Here is a 22,262-nt window from a genome sequence, read left to right as displayed (position 1 = left end):
TTATTTCTTCATAATGCTGTACTGCTTTTTATGAAAAACAAGAAAGGATAGCAAAGAATAGAGATTGTCTTCAGAACTATGATGTACAGGTATAACTTTTGTTACCCGAAAGGATTATTTTTAAATTATGTAAATGAAATCAATTTCATTAAACTTTAGCATGTTTTTTCTAGGCACTTTTTGTGGCTATCTTTGTGAAAGCAACTAAAAAGACATAGTGTCACATTTCTTATGAAACACTTTAGTACTTAAGAAAATAAACTCTAAACCATAACATAACAAACCTACTTAAACAACCTGCACAACAGGTATACAAGGGCTCACCTGGTGCAAAACGAGGACAAAGTCCAGGACAAGCCAAAGTTCAAGAGTCGAGGAGGGGCTGTGAAGGAGCAGGGTGCACAGTTGGAATAAGACTGAGTGAGACGTTTATGTTATTTAGTATGTTTCATTCCTTCTGTCAGTCTTATCCTGGTTAACTCTTGTTGGTTATCTGTACATTCTTTTGGGCTTGGCGCTTGTGCCTCTTGTCATTTACAATATACAATGTATGTATGTATGTATGAGAAATAGGCAGGCTTGGGGGAGGGATCATACAGTGCGCACACAAAGGTTTACTGAATGCAAATAACTGGCTGTCCTAGCTATCAACAAGTAAAGCAACACTGCAGTCTTAAAAATTAAGACAATCAAGGTATATATATATATATATATATATATATATATATATATATATATATATATATATATATATATATATATATATATATATATACATACATACATACATACATACATACATACATACTCCAAAGCACGTGTGCACTCACACACACACACACACACACAAAAGTAAATATGACATACCTTTCTTTTTAATTTGGCATTTTACATCTGGATGATCAATAATTTCACAAACAGCTACACAGCTGAGCAATGGTCCCAGTATACTGTGCTGCCACCCATTTCCATGGGGACTGTACAAGAGAGCCAAGCTCAGATCACTACTGAGATACGTGCCTTCACCAAACAAGGAAGTCTGAAAAGACAACAACACTGAAATAAAGTTATGAAAAATTGCGCAATGGTACTTAAATTGTTCTGACTTGGGTACCCTTCTCTGCTGAAGTCTGCATGGGTTTCTTGCAGGGGTAGGTTGTGTATATGACTGTGCCTAGCAATACACTGACTGCTGCCAAAATAGGTTCTGACTCTCTGCAACCCTGTTCTGGAATGAAGGGGTGCAGAAAATGTATGGATGTGCTGCTAGAGTTGATATAATCAGTCAAAACACAATGGCTATCAAAATATATACTATATATATGAAATGCTTACTTGATAAAGAATGACATTCACTTCATAATACGCCAGAGAACAGACATCTGAGCTGAATCCTCTTATAGAAGCCGAGGCCAGATATACTTGCATGCAAAACTTTGGACTCAAATTACATGTTTTGTTCACATTTGAAATAAAAAAAATTGTAAATACAACTTTGACAACAAACTAAAACAATAAATTTATGGAAATATTATGATTTATTTGACAAACTAAAAAATGTCAGAAGGAGTAAATATGGATGTTGCAAATGTTTGGGCAGGCTAATACGTCAACACTTAGCTTGCTACATAAAAAGTCTGCCAGCTATGATTTCTTGCCAAAGGGTGTGTTACCATAAGTGTTTGAATTCCTGTTTTGGAAATTTTACCCATTCTATGCATATCACTTCCAGCTAGGAGATATTCTTGGGCTGCCTTGCATGCACAGCATGTTTAAGATCTACACACTGATTTTCAATGGTTTCCAAAAGTCTGGGAACTGCAATTGTCATTCTAAAACCTTCATCTTGTGCATTCTTGATGTACTTCACAAGAGATTTCAAAGTGTGTTTTGGATTGCCATCTGGTTGTAGAAGGCATCCTTTTTCCATATTCAGTTTCTCAAAAGTATGAAATTCTCCTTGATAATTTGTTGATATTTTGTGTAATCCATTCTTCCCTGTACTTGTCCTGTGTTTCCCGTGCTAGTTGCCACACAACCCAAAAGCATAATAAATTCACCCCAGAATCACAGATGACTTTTCTTTAAATGTTGTTCCTTTCTACCTTCAAAAAAACCACCTCGGTTGTAAGCAAACAGTTCACTTTTACCTTTGTGTACAGCATGTGCTTATAAAATAATTCTGTCTTATGCAGCTGTGGTTTTGCATAATGGAGACTTTTTTTGTGATGAGGTCAGAAAGTAAGGTCTTCTTCTGGTAGCTCTTCCACAAAGACCAAGTCTATGCAAGTATTGTGGAACAGTGCACTGTCACTCTTGCCTGCAGATCGCTTGCAGATATATGGGGGTTTTGCTTTGCCTTCCTACACAGTATACAAGTTTTATGTGCCAGTTCTCTTGGTTTGGCAGATCTTGTCTTGATGTCCACAGTTCTCCTTAACTGCTATTCCTTAATGATATATTTCCACTATGGAAACTGTTAGCTAGAAGTGCTTTGATTTTTTTTATAGTCCTCCTTTCTCCTTGTGCTGTATCAATTAGTTTAATTTTACTTTTTAAATCTTTGAATCAGTTGTTCAGAAGAGTCCATAGTTGTTGAGTGTTACACAATATTTGAAAAGTCAAAACAATTTATTAGGCTCTGGAATTATCACCAGCTAACAATTCCTAATGACAATACTTGACTGACACCTAATGAGCTGAGCCAGACCAGACCAGACTAATGGCCTAATGACTTCTGAGACCTTACAGGTAAAAGGGTGCTCCAACTTTTGCAAATGTCACATTTACTCTTTTATAAGTCTGTAAATGTTTTCAGTTGATCAAATGTATCATTTACATTTACATGTACATTAACAATTTCATTAAAATGCCTTTGTTTTAATTAATTTTCTGCTGTCAAAATTGTATTTATTTTTTACTTAAAATGTCAGCAAAATATGTAACTTGGCCAGCACTGCCCAAACTTAGGCACAGAACTATATTGGGGTTGAATGAAAGCAACCTCAATTGGCAGCCATACAATATACAGTCCAAATGCAACTGGAAACGAATACTTTTTTCATATTCCTCTTTTCTGGTACTAGTCATAGCATTAAAAGTTGGTTCTCAGGGCCTAAAGATACAGACATATGGACTCAACACACCAACAGGGTAAGGTGTGGGTTCAGATCTAATCCCGGTCAGAAGGAAGCTGGTATGAGGACTTAAATCATAGGAGGACGAGGCCAAGGTTGAGACAGGCAGGAAGAATGGTAGTAATAATAATTCTTTACATTTATATAGCATTTCTCTCAGTACTCAACACACTTTCCACACAGGGAGGACCCGGGATGCAAACCCATGATATCCTATCGCTACCACTGCGAATAGTCAGGTATACATTTGTGTAGGAAGAACAGACAATCCACCAGACAAGGTAGACAGAAGCACTTAACCCCAATGTGGCAGTGCTGCTTGTGTATGTTACATTTGTCTTTGTAATTTATGCATTCAGCTCTTGGTGTACATTTTAGAACTAAAACCACAGCATTTTATACTCCTAGGCATTTTTCTGGAGCTAAATTTTATTTTTTTAATTTTATTTCTTTTTATTTATTTTTGATGGATTTACTTTGGAAACTATGCTCCTGAGAACTCTGCTTGTTTTCTTTATTCAACTAATCCAAAACAATTTCCTACAGTATCAACATATACACAAGTTATCCTTGTACATATCCTAAAGGGGATTAATAAGGTTTATCTAATCTAAAATACTCATGCAAGACTAATGGTCAAAAATGAAATACTATCTGGTTTTACGACATCATATACTGTAAACAGAAAAAGTGCTGGAATGCCAGAAACACCCCAGTACTCTAACGCTCTACTAAATAATGAGAAAAACAAACACAGGGACAGCTTTAATGAGTTTAAAGGATGACCACCACTTAAATGATCCATGACACTCTGTTGCTGGAGTTTTATATGCCTTTCTTTGGCTCACATAAAGCAGAAACAATTGATACTGTAGTGGGCCTTAATGGCAATATGTAATCCTCCACTGCCTTCAGACATGTCAAACTTTGGTATTATCCACCTAATTATTGGAAAAATGTGTATTAGTTTATAACAATATACAAAATGCAGTAGAATCTACTATTTACAACATCCGATATCAAAATATAATTAAATTGTGCAGTAACATAAAAAGTGACAACATTAAACAAATCATATTATCACTACCAGTGACTAATGGAAACTATGTCTTGATAAATCAGAGTATAATGGCACCTAACCAAAAAAGCAATCACTTCATAACTATAAAGCCTAGGGTCTGTCAAATTATACAAAAATTAGGTTTCAAATATTCATATTAAAAAAAAGTAAATATTCAAATATATTCATATATGAAATTATATATTAATTCATATATGATTTATATTATATATGAAAGTTCTGTGGTACTACACATATTTGTACTTAATGTGACTTAGTATGTTGTCGGAGATGACTGGGGTGGCGACCTGGCCGGGACGCCTAGGAAGACCGGTGGAGGGCTTACGCCTTCCCCAGACCATGTAGGGGCGACCGCCCTGGTGCCTTTGGAGCCCTGGACCTCGGCACTTCCGCCACACCGGGGCCGGGAGGAAGAAGACTGGGGACACCCGGAGTGCTTCCGGGTACGCAGCCGGCACTTCTGCCACACAGGGGCATGTCGATGGGAGATTGCCGGGAAGCACCTGGAGCACATCCGGGTGTGTATAAAAGGGGCTGCCTCCCTTCATATGATGGCGAGAGTCAGGAGTGTAGTCGATGAGGCCTCTGGAGGGGGCAGCACGTGGCCTGAAGGAGGAAAGAGGCATTGTTGTTGGCCAGGACTTTGGGAACTTTTGGGGTTTGTGTGCACTTGAACTTGTAAATAGTTATGAATAAGCCTGTGTTGGGTGACATTAACGTGTCCACCTGTCTGTGTCCGGGCCGGCTTCCACAATGTTCACTGTTATTAATATTTTTGCTTCTTTGTTTGTGGTCTGCAAAGCATAAAGTACTTATGACTGACACAGGCTTCATTTGGAAAAAACACTTCACAACAAAGGGGGTTTCTGTGCAGGGAAAGCGGCATTATTAGAGAGAAAACCTGAACACTTTACATGCTAATAATGCACACAGTATGTGTAACCTGTACAAAAATTGCTCATTATTATTTAAACATGTTAAACTGACTTATTACTTCAGTTGCCGCATCCTGCCCTTTCTCCAGCCCATTATGTGCCTTTCAGATCAATGACGTAAAATCATAACCTATCTACATTTTATATAAGTTGAGGCATGGAAAATCTATTTGTGCTTCACAAATGGAGTTACTGAATGTACTAAGTGTTGCATTGTAATTACCTTTAAGTATTTCTTCCTCATTGTATGTTATCATTTGGCACTTCTTATTTAATTCTGCTACTAAGGAAAAAAATAATATACAACAAAATTTTAAAGCAAATCACAAGAAGCAGAGGCTATAGATTTTTTTTTTTTAAAGAAAGGGGTAGTGAGATACTGATCAAGTGTATGGAACAGCCTTATTTTCTAAGTCTGTAGAGTGGGGCACTTGCCCAGTACTGCGACGTGGATACATTGGTCGAAGAATATAATTCAGGATTGAACTAAATGGCATTCTTTTCCCCCATTACAGATTCAGCAAAATTCTAATAAACTTTAACATTTATACTTAGATTTCATTATGTCTTTGTTTTAGGAATTGTATGTCAAACCATCAGCCTCCAAAAGATATTTTTTAAGTAAGGTAGCTAATGTAAGTATACTTTCCTGACCCAGAAAATGCTCTTTAAAATGATAATTTTAAATCGGTTATAATAATAAAAGAAAATTATTTCCCATTATGATTAATGAGAAAGGAAACTATATTTTGTTTGCTACAATGAATGCTTAAAGGCTTTAATATAAAAACAACAGAAATTTAGTGATCTCAGGTCCAAGAGTGAGACAGAACAAGATCAGTGGCAAAATTATACTTTTAGAACACTGGATAACTTTAAAATCTTTTGTTTCTATGCCTGTTAATCAAAAAGCAGAACAACATGATACAAAAATCTTATCAATTTTATAAATGACAATGTAAATGAATGATTAAAATTGTAAAAATGCTGATCATTGAAGTGATGTGAAAAACACATGAAAAATACAGAGAGGTATTGCATCATAGCTTATCTGGAGAAACAATTCTGAAATTAGTGCAAGATTAAATAAAGGATTGTTCTAATATTAGTGCAAGCTTAAATAAAGGATTGTTCTTTTATAATCGAAAACCAGCATTTGCATAAGAATAAGATTTTTTTCAGATAAATTTGAGATATATTTAAATAGTAATATTCAATCTGACAACCCTAACACAGAGGAAACAGCTATGGGACAATCAGGAAGTTAACAAGTGGGACTAATATAGGAACAGATGTACAAAAGTAGTATTTCAGAATTTGCCTATCTTAATTAGGTATAACAAGCAGTAATTATTAGTGTAATTATGAATGTATTAAGTTAATTTGATCCAAAATAGTCCCAAATCAAAAACGACTCAGCAGATCATAACACTTCTGCAGATTTCCATCATCAAACAACTCGGTACTTCTATAGGTGACTATACCATTACGAAAATGTGGAGGGGGGACCATATGGGCCTTTGAAAATAATCAGAGGCACTGATAGTTAGCACACTATCTTTGGGCAGATATGGTGTAAGCATAAGCAGAAAGCATGCTTTCATGAAAAAAAAAAAGTTATTTTAAGAAAATGGATTTCAATTCACTTAAAGTATGAACGTTGAAACTGCCTTCCCTGCTGTTCAACAGGGTAGCTTAAATCTTTATCCGATTATTTTGGCAAAGCTGGCATAAAACATACACTGAAGTAAAATCAATACCAGGAATGCAATTAATGAATGGTTGTAATGACATGAAACCTAAATCCTGAATTTCTTATTGGTTATATTTGAAACAGAAGAGATTTTTTAAGTACAAAAATACAAAATTGATTGGTAGCAGCTGATAATAACTAACACTTTAGGAAACATCTCATGAACTCCAAATATTCCCGCTTCATAACGAAAATAGTTATTCTAGCTGTGTTAGAATGTGTTTTGTAGAGCAAAAAGTGTTTAATTGTAACTTAGGGAAAAAGGTTCTTATTAGTCACAGATTATAACAGAATTTTAAAAACCTGGTGATAGTAAAGAAGTAGTATATTTAAAAAGCATTTCATTGTCACCAAACATTTATCACATTCTTGCCCTTAACACACTCTATTAAATAATGTTGAATTAGTTATATTTACATAATGCTTTTCAAGACACTCAAAGCACTTTAGAGTTGGGAGCCAATTCAACCATCACCAATGTGTAGCACTCACCTGGATTATGCAACAAGCAGCCCTTTTTGCTCCAGTATGCTCACCACACATTAGCTATTAGGTGGTGAAGGGATAAGACAGACAGCCAGTTAGAGACAGGGGATGACTAGCAGCTAGAATGACCAATTCATGGTGGACAGTTTTATCAGGACATTGAAATACACCCTACTGTTTCATAACCATAATGGTATATTCATATCCCACTGCAGCATACTGCAAGGGCCTTTACATAAAACAGAAACTAATATGAGTGGACCTAGGCCCTGTTTCAGCCTTTGATTTTCCACAATGGCATGGCATCCTTAAATGGTGAAAACACACGAGTATGGATCCAAAATTCTTGATCCTGACCTGTTAATTGAAACACCAGTAAAAGCCAACAAGCTTTGTTTTTTTAACATAATCTCTGTAAACACTAATACAACTGCTACTTCACCTCTAAAGTAAAATATTGTGCCTGGGTTATACAAACACTCTCCTGTAGCAGACTTGACCACTGCAATAACCCTTCAAATTGGAGGATAGGCGATTGTTACAGAGGGTCATGGTTGGAGTATAGGGTGGGCTTGGGATTTCTCTGAATCCACAATTTTAGATTTTACATTGTTGAGCAGAGACGTCGCTGCCAATGGACTGCCCCAACCCCTAAAATGAATCCACATAATACTGAGCAGTTATGTAAGCCTTATGAGGCATATTATAAATATGGACTACACTATCAACATCATAAAAAAAACACTTACACCATCTTGTCCTACTGACTTGAATATTTTATTTTTTTTTGGTGTTTGGTTGTATTTTGGATTCTTGGTCATGGAAACTGGGGATGAACCTTAAATTCTGACCAGAAGAAAAACTTTTGAATGATGTATCCATTTGCTTGAGCTAGATGTGATGATGTTTCACTACTGGAACCCACATTCTGGGAAATGAGCATGCACAGACCGTGCTTATGTTTGTTCATGTCAGATAGATTAAGCAGATGAAGAGACACATACAGTAACTAATCCATTTACTGGCTGCCATCTTATGCACAATCACTCTTTGATTCTTCATTACAATTCACTCCATGATGAAAATGTTTTCTTCTATTGTCAATGCTGACAGCAGATCAGAAATGGGCAACCTACAAGAGATGTCCTGCCACAATGTAATTCTGCAGTTTTTCTTCAAACTGTGGTACATGTAGTTAACTAGTATCTATATAAGTTTACTAATTGAGAATGAAATTCCTATCAGGTATTGTTTTATAGTATCAGAAATTCTATAACTGTTTTTGGCATCCATGTTGATTTGATTATGAAACAAGAAATATATACACTTTAACCATAAATGCCATAAACGTTTAATTGGTTTTAGTACAAAGACACTTATCTTTGCTCATATACAAAAATAGGCTCTGTAAAATGCTCCTTTCAGGTTTAGGCACAAAGCTTTTTGATCACTTCTCGGAAGTGGATTTTTTGTGTGGCCTTATCCATCAAGGATTTTGGTGTCATTCTTTCCACCCATTATTACAAAATGATAATTTTAGGATTAAAATCAAAATCATTTTAACACAGACAATACTTACCTTATTGAGATGACAGTGTAAGCCATTGTGAACTATTGAATGGAAGTTTTCAAGCCGACTTCCGTGAAATGCATAGATCAAATCCCTTCCTCCTTTCATCTCTTCAAATGCGGCATTGGTTTGATCACAATATACAATTTCAAACAGGAAGTCAGGAGGAGGCACGGCAGTGCTATGAAACTGTGTCCTTTCCTGGATTTTTGTATACTATAATGACAAAAAAGAATGTAACTGGTAACACTTTAAAGAGTAAAACTCAAGACATTTATTGTTAAGTAAAACTCTATATGTGCCAAATGTAATGAAGAAAACATTTTGCAGAGACATTTTAAAGTTAACTAAACAGACACCCACAAATATGACAGGTATCTGTGTCTAACATCAGTTTATTCAAGGACAGGTGGGGTTGTGTGTGTCATGAAGCAAAGATTCCACAGAACTCAATCATATCTCTCTCCGTTATTTAAAAAAAAAAAAAAAAATCTTGGAAGGGAGGCGAGACATGATCTTCTTGGAAGACAATTTGACGTCCCGCGAGAGACGCTTTTAACGTCAAGCGAGACAAGGCAGTGAGACAACATTTAAAACAAGTTCACGGACATCTAACCAAGCAGTTGTTGGAATACTTTTGGCAGACATGTCTCCTGTGCTCCCAGCTCTTAAAACAATGACAAGCAGAACACGCAACTCGCCAGCAGCAGCAAGCCAGCAGATGATCCGACCGCTTCTCCTTAGCATGCGTTCAGCCAAACCTCCCCCCTTCACAACGCAAGTGACACAAATGCAAAGTGGCAAAATGACAGCTGCTGTACAGGCTTTTAAATGATCGTCGCACAGTGCGACAAGCAGAATATGCAGCTCACCAGCAGCAACAAGCCAGCAGATGATCCAACTACTTCTCCTTAGCGTGCGTTCAGCTGCCTTCACTTCACAATACAAGCAGCATTATACATTCTGCGAGAAAGAGATTTAACCACACCTGGGACCGGAAATAAAGGGCAAGTACAGTTTTAAAGTAAAAGTGAAAATAATGCATATGTAACAATTCCCATGAAAATAACAATTTCTTTAAATTGTTTATCTGGTAAACCAAACCCGGGGAATGGGCGAGCAGTACATTAAATATTCATCAATCTTTCAAAAACTGATTAAGAGAGAGGCAGAACTATTAGATATTTTACTGTGTTGTTCTAAATTATTCAACAAATTCCACTTAATATATATTAAAACACGCATGTTCCAAATGAAAGCAATTTAACCAGCAAAAAATAAATTTATTCATTTTCTAATTCACTTGTCCAGCTCAGTGTCATGGGAGGTTGTTGCCTATTAAACAGAAGCTAGGGCTAAAGGCTGCAAGCCTGTTGCACGGCATACTTTCACACATATGCATACTCACTCATAATGGCCAATTTCGAGATACCAAAAAACTTAAAATGCAAGTATTTGGGAGGTGGAAGGGGAAAAAAGTAGCCAAAAGACAAGGGTAGAACATGCAAACTGCATACAGGCAGAATTCAAAAACTAAACATAACAGAGTAGATAATTGTCTCAGATCCTTCTCAAATATTTGGAGGCAAAAATAAACAACCCATTCAAAGTAAGTTTTTGAGTACTAAATCAGTATTGTTGCACTGGGTCATTATCCAGCTGAATGGTAAAGACTTCCTAAACATATTTTTTTCAAGGCTAAATGAAGTTGTCCCCAAAGGTTTGCACCATTTCTTTTTCCATTTAGTCTGATAAGTTCCCCAATCACTGCTGATGACAGGCCAGAGCAGTAATGTGATGATTCCACTACTGTTGTCGGTATAAACTTTTTCCTAAATCTCATTACCTGTCTGAGAGGCAACATGCAGACGTGTATTTTTGTGAACTGGTACGAAATTACCACTATGTGACACAAACCATGATGATTAATGCTGTGAATATTTTAATCATTTTGCTCTGCAGACCTGCCAGTGTTCAGTTACTCCACATAACACTATGTAACCCTGGTGGACGCTTCAGCTCACCATCTTGCATTTATGCAAAACTTTCAGAAACAGGTTATTCATGTTTAAGGTTGAAGAGCTGCTACTATGTGTATACAGTGGAATGCGGGGTGCTTAACCTTTTGCACTGGAGGAGACGGGTGGTGTGTAGTCCTCCAAAAACTTAACACAAGATTGGAATGCCTGAACATCGATTTATACTTTATGCAAAAGCAAATTTCAGATGCTCTACTCACACAACTAACCTTATTAAAGAGAAACATGTGAAGCACACATTTTCTTATATGACTCTCATTCTTCATGAATCATAAACAATAAAAAGGAAAAAAATGCATGGGGCATAGAGCAGTGTCTCTTTTGTTGCACTAGGACTGGAACAATGTCATTGACAGCCCATCCATCCTTCGTCAAATCTGCTTAATCCAGTTTAGGGTTACTAAGCCTATCCTAGAAACACTGGCAGCAAAGCAGGCACAGTCTATTATGAAAAAAGTGGGGCACTGCACATCTGTGTGTTTTTAATACTAAACAACTCTATAACCTACCATACAATAGTAACTACTGAACAATTCAAAATTATTACTTAGTGGAAAACCTTATCCTATGACTTACAAATCAATACACATAAAATAAAACTCTAAAAAGTATTCAATCTCTTCAAAGTTTTCACATTATATTATTATACAACACTGAACCACAGCAGATTTAGAGTTTTTGACATCGATCAACAAAAAGAGACTCTTTAAAGTCAAAGTGAAAACAGATCTTTGCAAGATGGTCTGATGTAATTAAAAATATACAACAAAAAATAACTGATCAGGAAAGTAACCAGTTCTATTAATATGACACACCTTAATGAGTACTGGTGAAGCAATGGTAATCATCAGTTTCACACTGCAGTCAAGGGCTTTACATTGATTGCATTATAGATGTGCTTTATCTGGAGAGTCCTTCTTATGGGAAATCAGTGTTGTGGCCACATCTACACAATGAAGAGAAAAGGACACTCCAAACAACTCTTTAAAAAGGGTATTGTAAAGGACAAGTCAGAGATTGAAGAAAATATCGAAGTTGCTGAAAATTCCTTGGAGTCCACTTAAAGCCATTTAAATGGAAAGAGTATGCCACAGCTATAAGCGTATGCCATCCACAAAAACTGACTTGATTGTGCAAAAAAAAGACAACCAGTGAGAGATGCCACCAACAGACCTATGAGAACTCTATTGCAGTTGCAAGCTACAGAAGCTGAGATTAGAGAGACTGTGCAGAAAACTGTTGCCTTGGTGCTTCACCACTTACATCTTTAAGGAACAGCATCAAAGAGAGAACGATAGAGAAGGTTCTATGGCATGAGGAGACAAAAATTAAGCTTTCTGGTCATGGCGGCAGTGCCATGCCGTGGAGATGCTTCTCTGCTGGAGGCCTTAGAATACATCAAAATACCACATAAATTCTGGAGGAAAACCTGATACAGTCTACCAGAAGCTTACATAATTTCCAGTAAGATGACGACCCCATGCATAAAGCCAAAGCTACACAGGAATGGTTTAAAAACAAAAATGGTATGGCACAGTAAAAGTCAATCCTACTGAGAATTAGTGGCTAGACTTGAAAAAGGCTCTTCACTCACAGCTCCCTTGCAACCTGAATAAATTTGAGCAACTTTGCAAAGGAGGAGGAGGATAAATTGCAGTGTCCAGATGTGCAAAGTTGACAGAGAGAGAGAGAGACAGAGAATGGCCTGTGCACACAGACACCAAGGGTGTCATGGTTGCTAAAGGTGTATTTACTACATACTGACTTAAGAGGAGTGAATTCTTGTGCAATCCATTATTCTCTGTATTTATAATTAATTTAGATCACTTTGCAGAGATCAGTTTTCACTTTGACCTTAAATAGTCTTTTTTTCTGTTTGGTGTCAAAAACAGCAAATTAATTCAACTGTGAGTCAATATTCCATAACAAAAAAAATGTGAAAACTTACAATGGCTGAATATTTTCCATAGGCTCTGTAAACTGAAGCACTGCAAGCCTTTACATGTTGCCTTATATATAAAAACATTTAAGCGTGAAAGTGTGTATGTCTGTCTGTCCAACACAGAAGTGTGGGGCAGCCCGAAAGTGCAAGGGTACAACATGAAGGTCAAACAAACAGACTCTGTCACCAATGTGAAACCGTCAAGAAAAGAGAAACTCGCTTAGCCACTAATACACAAGCAAGGCGAGCACATTGGCAAAATGAAACCTCAGAGGAGAAAGAAACTTGCTTAGCCGCTGATAGACAACGGAGGAGAGCATCCATGGTTTGTAGAAGCCCGTGCTTTTTACAGCACAGGCTTAAAAAGAGCTAGTATATAATAAACAACTGTATGTATTATTATATTGTAATAACTACTGAATGGTTCTAAACTACTACTTAGTAAAGGTCTTTAGTCAAAAACTTACAAATCAACACACATAAAACACATCTGCGTGATTAACATGAAAATACAAAGTTAGTGAATGATGGGGCAAAAATAAATAAATAAACGAAGAAGATCACAAGGGGGCAGTTGCATTGTGCTATGAGCTGGACATTATCCCATGCTCATCTGGCCTTAGTACATATTTACAGTAACAAAGCTAACTGTCAGGCTTAGCACTGTGTGCCCTAGAGCTTGGGGACTCAAAGCAGACCAAAACTAAGACAAAGTGTAGTTTAAGTAGCCTTCTGGGAGTCAGAGCAGGTTGAACAAATTTGCGAACCAACTTAGACCTCCTCATGAGCAGTTTTAACAGGCTTAGTACAGTGGGTAAGTTACAAAATTAATTCTCCATGTATCAGACAAACTGTTATGGACATGGAAAAAGTACAAATATGCAACTAAATAAAAAAATGTTACCATATTTTATATTTGGACTAAAGTATAGAATTATACTAAATGAAATGTATTCAAGTCCACTCCACAGAAAAAAGCAAGCAGTACATATTTTTTTTATATTGTATAATATACAAAATAAAAAATATACAAATCAACATACATGTAACCATTAATCCTCAGTAAAAAGACAGAGTCTGTGTCCCTAATAAAAAATCCCTTGGCAACTGGTTCAGAAAGTGCACACTGAAAAAAGCTGCAAGTTTCTTGAGATGGGTCTTAGTAGTTACACTCTGTTGGAAAAGTTTCTTCCATTCTGTATTTCTTTGTAGTGTTGTGAAGACATCTTTGTGAGTGTCCTGTACATCTGATGTGACAGTTCTCAAAATATGCACTGTATAGAACTTGTGCTCTACTGTGAAGTTTGGGCTGCGATGAGACATTCTTTACGAATATTGTCTAGCCTCTAACTAGGTATTTTAAATCATTTGGTGACTGTTGGATTAATTTGTTTTTTAGGAAAAGCAAGGTCCATAATGAATGGCAAGTATCAGCACATATTTATACTCTACGAGCATCACATACAAAAATAAAATAAGCCAGGTGGCTGGTCCATCTTGAACATTTGAGTGCATGGTCACTCATATATTACATTGAGGTGTGAGCGATATAATGTACAAGTAACCACAAAGAGCAGAAGATACAAATAGAAACAGAAAAATGCCAGCATTAGTTTTTTTCTTGCATTTGCCAAGGCCCCAGCACATGCACCACAATGGTCACCCTGAAGGTAGATCCACCCAAGAGTTAGAGGGACAATTATGCTTCAGATACAATTCTATTAATGCATACCTCTTGTTGTCATTATATTCTGTGTCTTTCCATATGCTAAAAGTGAATAACGTTTACAATAACGACAACCAATGCAATGTAGCTTAACGATTACAATAGTTTTTTTTAATAACTTTACATGAGGACATACTTTTCCCCTTTACTCTGTCCCTTTGAATTGACAGGAATGTGTAATTGCAGCTCATTAGTAGAGAGAAGACGAGACATTAATTTCCAGTATTCCAACATTAGCTGGCAATTAGATGGCATGCTGTGCGAGCACAGAAACACAAAGCTTCAAAAAGACTAGCTGTGAATTAGGGAAACTTGGTATTGATCTTGTTCTGTTGTTCATGAAGACAGCACTTAGAACCGAGGATTGGGTACAGTGCTATCTCAAGTACAATGCAACCGACCCAAAAAAATCTAGTACTATTGTTACTCAAATCATTACATGAAACATAGCAGTCTAACAGCTAGATAATGGAGGACAATGGCAGTACAGCTGTTTATAGGCAAGCAGACAGCATTTCCAAGCAGCTTTGCGAATAGGTGTGTTTTTAAGAGCTATTTGTTACATTCAGAAAACTCCAATGTTCACAAATGCCTTTCAGAACAAACTAGAAGGATATGACACATTGCCAGCAGTTCTTTTTTTTTTTTTAAAGGAAGTCCTTAAAAGTGAATGGGATGTGGGGCATCACAACATTATTTATTATTATTTCTACCAGTGGTAATTAACATAAAAATGTTATCTGTAATGAAAAGCAAGTAGTGTTCAATTCATTTATTAAACTTTTATACAAGATATTGTGAAAACAGCATGTTGAGAGCCTTACTGTTAGCATTATGTACTTTTTACTAGAAAGTAATGTTATATTAAAAACTCAGTTCTTTGAAAAATTTCCGAAACAGAACATAATATTCTCAAACAGCATGGCTTTCCAGTGGTAGCGAGACCAGGGTTTGAATCCTGGGTCGTTCCTGCATGGAGTTTGTATGTTCTCCCAGTGACTTGCAGGGGTTACCTCTGGGAATTCTGGTTTCCTCCCACTGGTCAAAGCCATGCAAGTTAGGTGATCTGGCAATGCTGAATTGGCTCTAGTGTGTGTTTGCCCTGCAATGGACTGGCGCCCTATCCAGGGTTTGTTTCTGCCTTGAGCCTTATGCTAGCTGGGACAGGCTCCAGCTCCCCCATGACCCTGGTCTGGATTAAGTGGGTTAGAAAGTGACATGACAAGTACATAAAATACAACAGTACTGGGTGTAAGGAAGGAACCAACTCCAGGTAGTGCCAGCACATTGCAGGGACCATTCACACACACATACCAATACTAGACGAATTTAAAATCACTAATCAATTTAAAAGCATCTTGTTCAAAAGAATGAGGAAAGCCAAAGTAAATGGAGAAGGATCCTCACAGAAATAGGTAGAACCTCCAAACTCAAAAAAGACAGCAATCAAGCATAAGATTTCATCTCAGGAAATTGATCTCTTTGACAACAGTGCTAAACACAACACGTCTTTTCATGGGGATTTATTTGAATAAACGTATAACTTAATATAAAGCATTAAACTTTAAATTATTATTTTAAAACTCAAGTTTGTTATCATCCCATGCATTTCAGGCATTAAATGGCATATTAAATTAGCACTGCAGCATCAAAGCTCCACTGTCCTGGATTCAATCCTTGGCATGGGATACAGTTTACAATACAGTTTATTTTTGTATAGCCCAAAATCACACAGGAAGTGCCGCAATGGGCTTTAACAGGCCCTGCCTTTTGACAGCCCCCCAGCCTTGACTCTCTGAGAAGACAAGGAAAAACTCCCAATAAAAACCTTGTAGGGAAAAATGGAAGAAACCTCGGGAAAGGCAGTTCAAAGAGAGACCCCTTTCCAGGTAGGTTGGGCGTGCAGTAGGTGTCAAAAGTAGGGGGTCAATACAATACAATATACACAACAGAACAATTCCTTAAGACAGCATAATAAAAATTTTAGAATTACGGTTTAACAATAGATGATATGACATAATCTGTGATCTGTGTGACATTTGCACATTCTCTACCCAAGTTTATGTGGAGTTTCCTTCCATATCCCAGAAATATACATGAGGTTGATTTGACAATTTACAATTACCCAGTAGGAGAAAATGCAGGTGTGAGATTAATGTGCCCTGTGATGGAGAAGCATCCCTTTCCAGACCTGGTATATATTTCTTGAAGCTGATGCTAAAGCAACAGGCTCCAGTCCAGTGCTTCAAAATGGAGTGGCTTCGGGTATAATTTAAGGAAGCTCATATACCATATTGAAATAATGTAAATAGCATAGCAAAGCAGCAAGCACCATCACTTTTGCTCCTCTATTACTAATGGGCATTTCAATGAACTTTTCTTAATTGATTCTCTTCAACTACCCGTTTAAGGGAATCAATTCTTTTTTATTCATTTTTAAAGACTGGACACTGACACATATGTAAAGTCCACCTCCTCTGATCGTATCACAAATATACAATTGATATTATTTTGTGTATATAATAAATATATAAATATATAATTACATATGTGTATGTAACATAATAATTCATATGGCATTGTCCTTTGTCAGTATACAATGCTTGACACATGTATTATGCATATTTAAAATAACTGAATCACAAGTGAGCAAGAATCATGTGACTTTTTTGTGGGTAATAATTCAGTTCATGAATTACATGAACGAGAATCGTCCATCTAATTCTTGGGTAATGATTTGTTCACAAATATGCTTTTAAATAAACTAACAAAGAGAAATTGACCAACAAAACTAAACCACCATTCTTTTCATTAACACTGGTTAGAAAAGTTAAAATTATTCAAGGATCTGTATCAGAAACAAATTAAATACAGAATTTTCTGCTGAGGTCAGTCTTGAATACATTTTGAATGATTTACACCCCCGCCCTCAAGATGGTGACTGAATGTCTAGAAGAATCTAGAGAAGCTTTATTTTTTGAAAATTGTGAAAACCTCAGTCAGGTCCCACACAGACTTCTCTGTTCCAACACTTAAAAGGTTTAGTTCCTCCAAGTGGTCTTTCAGACCAAGAAAACATTTGCTCAGTAGACTTAAAAGCCTTTAATGCCTTCCTATTTTCAGGGTGAATAAATCAAATATTCTGAGATCTCTTGCGAAAGACCTTTAAGAAAATGAATTGAACATGTCACTGCTTTATGCATACAGTTGAATTATACTCCATTCAGAAGATGTAGCATACTAAACAGTGTATTGGAGCTTAATCGGCTGCATTTAAGATGTGTGAGAAGATCTGTTAAAATGAAGGCTCATCAATATTTCATCTGTGCGAGCATGACTGTATTAAATGTTAATCATTCACTTCAAAAATGAGGATAATGCCTGTTCACAATGAAAGCATTTACACATCTGTTGGAGTCTGTATCATGTACTTTTAATGCCATTATGATGGAGTTAAAAATTCCTTCATTAAATGTAGTGTGAAACTGTACATTACAAAACAACATTAGATAAATATAAAAAATTAAAATGACCAAAAATATCAATTGTATTTTGTATCTTACTGCTGAGAACTTGTTTGGTCTGCAGTAACAATGCAGTTTTCCCCAGGGATCAATAATGTTTGTGACGATTAAGTCTACAATGGAGTTCAAGTCTTTTGTCTGCCTTCAACAACACAAATACACACCTGCAGAACATATTTTGTGTTACATTCATTAAGGAAGGTCTGCAAATTTTGCACACCTAAGCAAAGAACAATGGAAGCCCAATTTTCACTTTAGTAATAATTAAAAAGTCTCCTAATGTTATTTTTGTTAAATAAATTTTTTAATTGCATACTGTTCTACAAGCAGTAAAGAAACAAATGACATGCCATTTCTTTTTCCCGAAGTGCGATTGCAATTATTGAGTCTCAAAATGTGAAATCCTTTAGTATATTAATAGTCTTCCCTGCAAACAAAGTAGATTTTGTTAACTGTAGGTAGGCAGTGTGGCATAGTGGTTAAGGCTTTGGACTTCAGACTCCACTACTGACACTGTGCGACAATGAGCAAGTCACTTCACATGCTTGTGTTCCAATTGGCAAAACAAAAAGAAACACACTCAATTGTATCTCTCAGATGTTGTAAGTTGCGTTGGATAAAAGGTGTCAGCCAGGTAACAAGTATTAATATTTATGCAAAGTCGGCAGGTTGGGTGGGGGTGGGTTGAGACAGATGGATGCTTTTAAAATAATTTAATTATCATTGAGAGCTGCATTCATTTCCCTGTATACCGTAGGTGTTGCAAAGGACTCCAACTGTATGTTCATATTTTTTCACATTCCATGTTCTCCACCATCTTCCCCCAATTGTTCAACTGTTCAATTTATCGTAATTGTTCATTTGAATGTTTACAGGCTTTGAAATGAAATATTTCTAGTTTATAGGGATTGTTAACATTTCACTGTACCTTTAGTAAATGAGAAAAATATATTTGTCCATGGTGCCAAAGTTTCCAGCTCCAGCACCTCACCCTCTTAAATCAGATAAGACTGCGAAAGGTAAAAGTTAGGCAAATCCAAACACTGCACTTAATTCAAATCAGAGAAACACAGAAGCTACCTCGTCTTTTGGTAATGTCCTGATGGTGAAGTTCTTGGATGTCAAGGCCCAGTGGATCAAATCCAAGGACGGAGGCTCTTTTGTGGGCAGGGCCTGTTGATATTCTCGTAAACTGGACAGGGACAATACATCTGCCAACTGAACACAATGATGAACAATGAGGAGACTGGGAGGTAAACCAAATGGCAGATGGCCGATTTAAAGAACGATACTTGCCAATGCATCGAATTCCTTCTCCTCCGAATTAATGTACTGGGGAGGAAATGGTCGGAGGACCGAATCCCGTCTGTAGCTCTGCGCCGCCGACACAAGGAGGCTGCACTTCAAGTCTGCCGCCAGCAAGTCCCTCTCCAGCAGTTGTCTGACCTCCTGTGTCTTGTCCGGCGGCTGCATGTCCACTACGAGAAGAATTCGGAACAAGCCTGAGTAACAATCACTTATGTTCTACTATCCAAAGACTGCTATGCAAAACGCAACATAACCGCCACAGTGAGTGTGATGGCAGAAAAAGTTTACCTTTAGATAAATGAGAAGCATAAATAACTACTTATTGGCTACGTCTGCTAGTTTAAATGTCATTTGGAATCACATTTCGATCTAAAACATAATTATATTTCAAAATTAAACATAACTAATAAAGATTTTTTTTTAAAACAAAAAAGATAATTCATTTGGCGCCTCACCTGTCTACAGCAGGTCAGACAGGTTACCACAAGCACACCGAAAACCAGTACAGTGTTCTAGATTGGCCATCTCCTACCTAGAGCGACCCGAGACCCCGCCTGTCTACTCGCATGGCTGTCCGTACTGCTGCCTGGTTGAAGGGAAGAAAAAATCTATAGAAACCGCTCCGATCAGTCCCCATAAGGTTTTATCTGTCTTATGTTAGGAGCATCCAAAACAACCGCCAAAACGTGTCAGCACATTCAGCTGTGGATAGGACACTACAAGACTCCTGATATGTTCCAACTTGTCCGCTTTAAATGCTTGACCACAAAAACAGGGACCTGAGCATGCGCATAATATTGCTAGAAAAAAAAGTCGCGTCGTAGCGGCCATATTGCTAGGGTAGGATTGTTCATCTTGCTGTTGTTCCTTATTTCACTGCTCGTAAAATATTATTGGTTCGGAAAGCGCAAGTTTTACTTCTAGACAACGCGGTGTAGCTTTGTGAAAATCAGTTTCGAAATGAAATGTCTAGTTGTCTGGCGTTGTTCATTGCAGTGATTTTAGGTTGCTGATGTGCCCTCGTCAAAGTGTTTCAACATTTTTGCAATGTATCAAGTGTGGCGATCTATCATTCGTTGATCAGTACAAAAACTAAAACTTAAAACTTCTAACAGAAAATTCTGCGCAGCCTTTAATATGATTAACAAGCCATTAAAACGTATAAATATGCATAATATGTGTGAGTGTGTATGTAGTAGCGACACCCCTCGTACAATGTTTAGATGGAAGGCACAGCAGGACAAAACAGAAATTGCAAGAAACAGTTTATTTTCTACGCAATTTAATATACGCGAATGCAATTAAACTATTTACAACTATAACCTTTCCATTGCTTTGGCTATAAGAGACACCCTAAGTACTTTTCCGTTTTCAGAACTTTCTGTCTCACGCCACCGAAATTCTCTTTTTTTCCCCCACATTCTCTTGCCATTCTCGAATCCTCCATAAGACCCCTGCCCTTGTTTTCATCTCCCCCATCCAAGGTACCACCCGTTTTCTTCCTCCCAGCCCCTCCTCCTTCACCGCTCCATCTCCAGACGCAAAAGTATGTCAGCCACCAGGATACGTCCAAGCCGGGGTATTACAATACAATTGTGGTGAGATGCGTGACTAGTTAATTATTTCTTTCCACTTCTTAAATTTAATTTTGCCTTATATAAAAAGCATTTTCATATGCTAAACAGAAAAAAATCAGCTTTTAAAAATATTGGAAATCTCACATTTGACATTTTTAAGCATTGCAATATATTTTACCTTCAAATGCACTTGGATAAATAGATACTATCAGTCTGTCTATGATATAATGTATTTTATTTATCTATCTATCTATCTATCTATCTATCTATCTATCTATCTATCTATCTATCTATCTATCTATCTATCTATCTATCTATCTATCTCAATACAGTAGAGTTGACACCATTTCATGAAATCTTCAGTGTCTTGGCATTCTCCTTCATGGAGTAACCTGAATTTCACACACACACACACACAAACAGTGGACTAATGCTGTGTTATGATTTATTTTGGCCATTTTGTATCCCAGAATTGCATTTTAGAAATGCCAGTACCTTGAAACACAAAGAAAGAGAATTTATTTGCTTTATTGAAGTGAATAAGATGGTTCAGGTGTGCTAACACAGTTACAGATGTTGCTCAAATAACCAATTAGTATGTAAATAGGACTAACTTAGGATAACCTAAGGGTTGACCATTAGGCCACTGAAAGAATGGCTGCTGAGATTGCAGCTTTGCATTCATATGTGAATAATAACTTTAATAAATCAGTCATTTCAAGTAGCAATAGTCATTAGAAACACTAGTAATGACTATTTGTAAATCAATGTAATGATATCTTGATAAAAAAAGTGAAAAATAGTGTATATATCAATGTGTGGAGTACAAGTCAAGTGAGGTTATGCTTAAGCTTTATAACACACTAATAAGGCCTCATCATATGTCTCAGTTAAGGGCATTTATGTGTTATCACCAAACTCATGAAAGGACACAAGAAAACACCATCTTAAATAGACTCTGTGCTGCAATGTCACTTCAGAGGCAAACTGTGAACAACGTAGTCAGCAATAGACATCCTTACCAACAGCAATGAGGCTTATTCTGTTTCTGTCATTTTGCACCTGTTGATAAGGAGGAAGCCAGGCCATTGATATCTCCATTCAAAAGCTACATGGAAGCAAAAAGCAAGCTGGACCAGAACATAAGACAGAGGACCACCTAGTAACAAGCAACTACAAAGTAG

General features: G+C 36.8%; 1 protein-coding gene across 1 annotated transcript in view; it reads right to left on the bottom strand.

Moving 5' to 3' along the window:
- Positions 1 to 20,897, bottom strand: part of parp16 (poly (ADP-ribose) polymerase family, member 16) — a 35,027-nt gene extending 14,130 nt beyond the window's left edge. Inside the window, exons 1-5 of the mRNA XM_039773550.1 lie at positions 19,957 to 20,897; positions 19,490 to 19,671; positions 19,274 to 19,411; positions 8,972 to 9,178; positions 868 to 1,039 (exon numbers count right to left, since the gene is read on the bottom strand). Coding sequence (XP_039629484.1) covers positions 868 to 1,039; positions 8,972 to 9,178; positions 19,274 to 19,411; positions 19,490 to 19,666 — 694 coding nt within the window. The 5' untranslated portion in view covers positions 19,667 to 19,671; positions 19,957 to 20,897. The remainder of the gene's footprint in view (positions 1 to 867; positions 1,040 to 8,971; positions 9,179 to 19,273; positions 19,412 to 19,489; positions 19,672 to 19,956) is intronic.
- Between the last annotated feature and the right edge of the window lie 1,365 nt (positions 20,898 to 22,262).

This window comes from Polypterus senegalus, chromosome 12 (genome assembly GCF_016835505.1).
Source record: "Polypterus senegalus isolate Bchr_013 chromosome 12, ASM1683550v1, whole genome shotgun sequence".
Classification (NCBI taxonomy): Eukaryota; Metazoa; Chordata; class Cladistia; order Polypteriformes; family Polypteridae; genus Polypterus; species Polypterus senegalus.
This window is presented reverse-complemented; position numbering and strand designations above follow the sequence as displayed.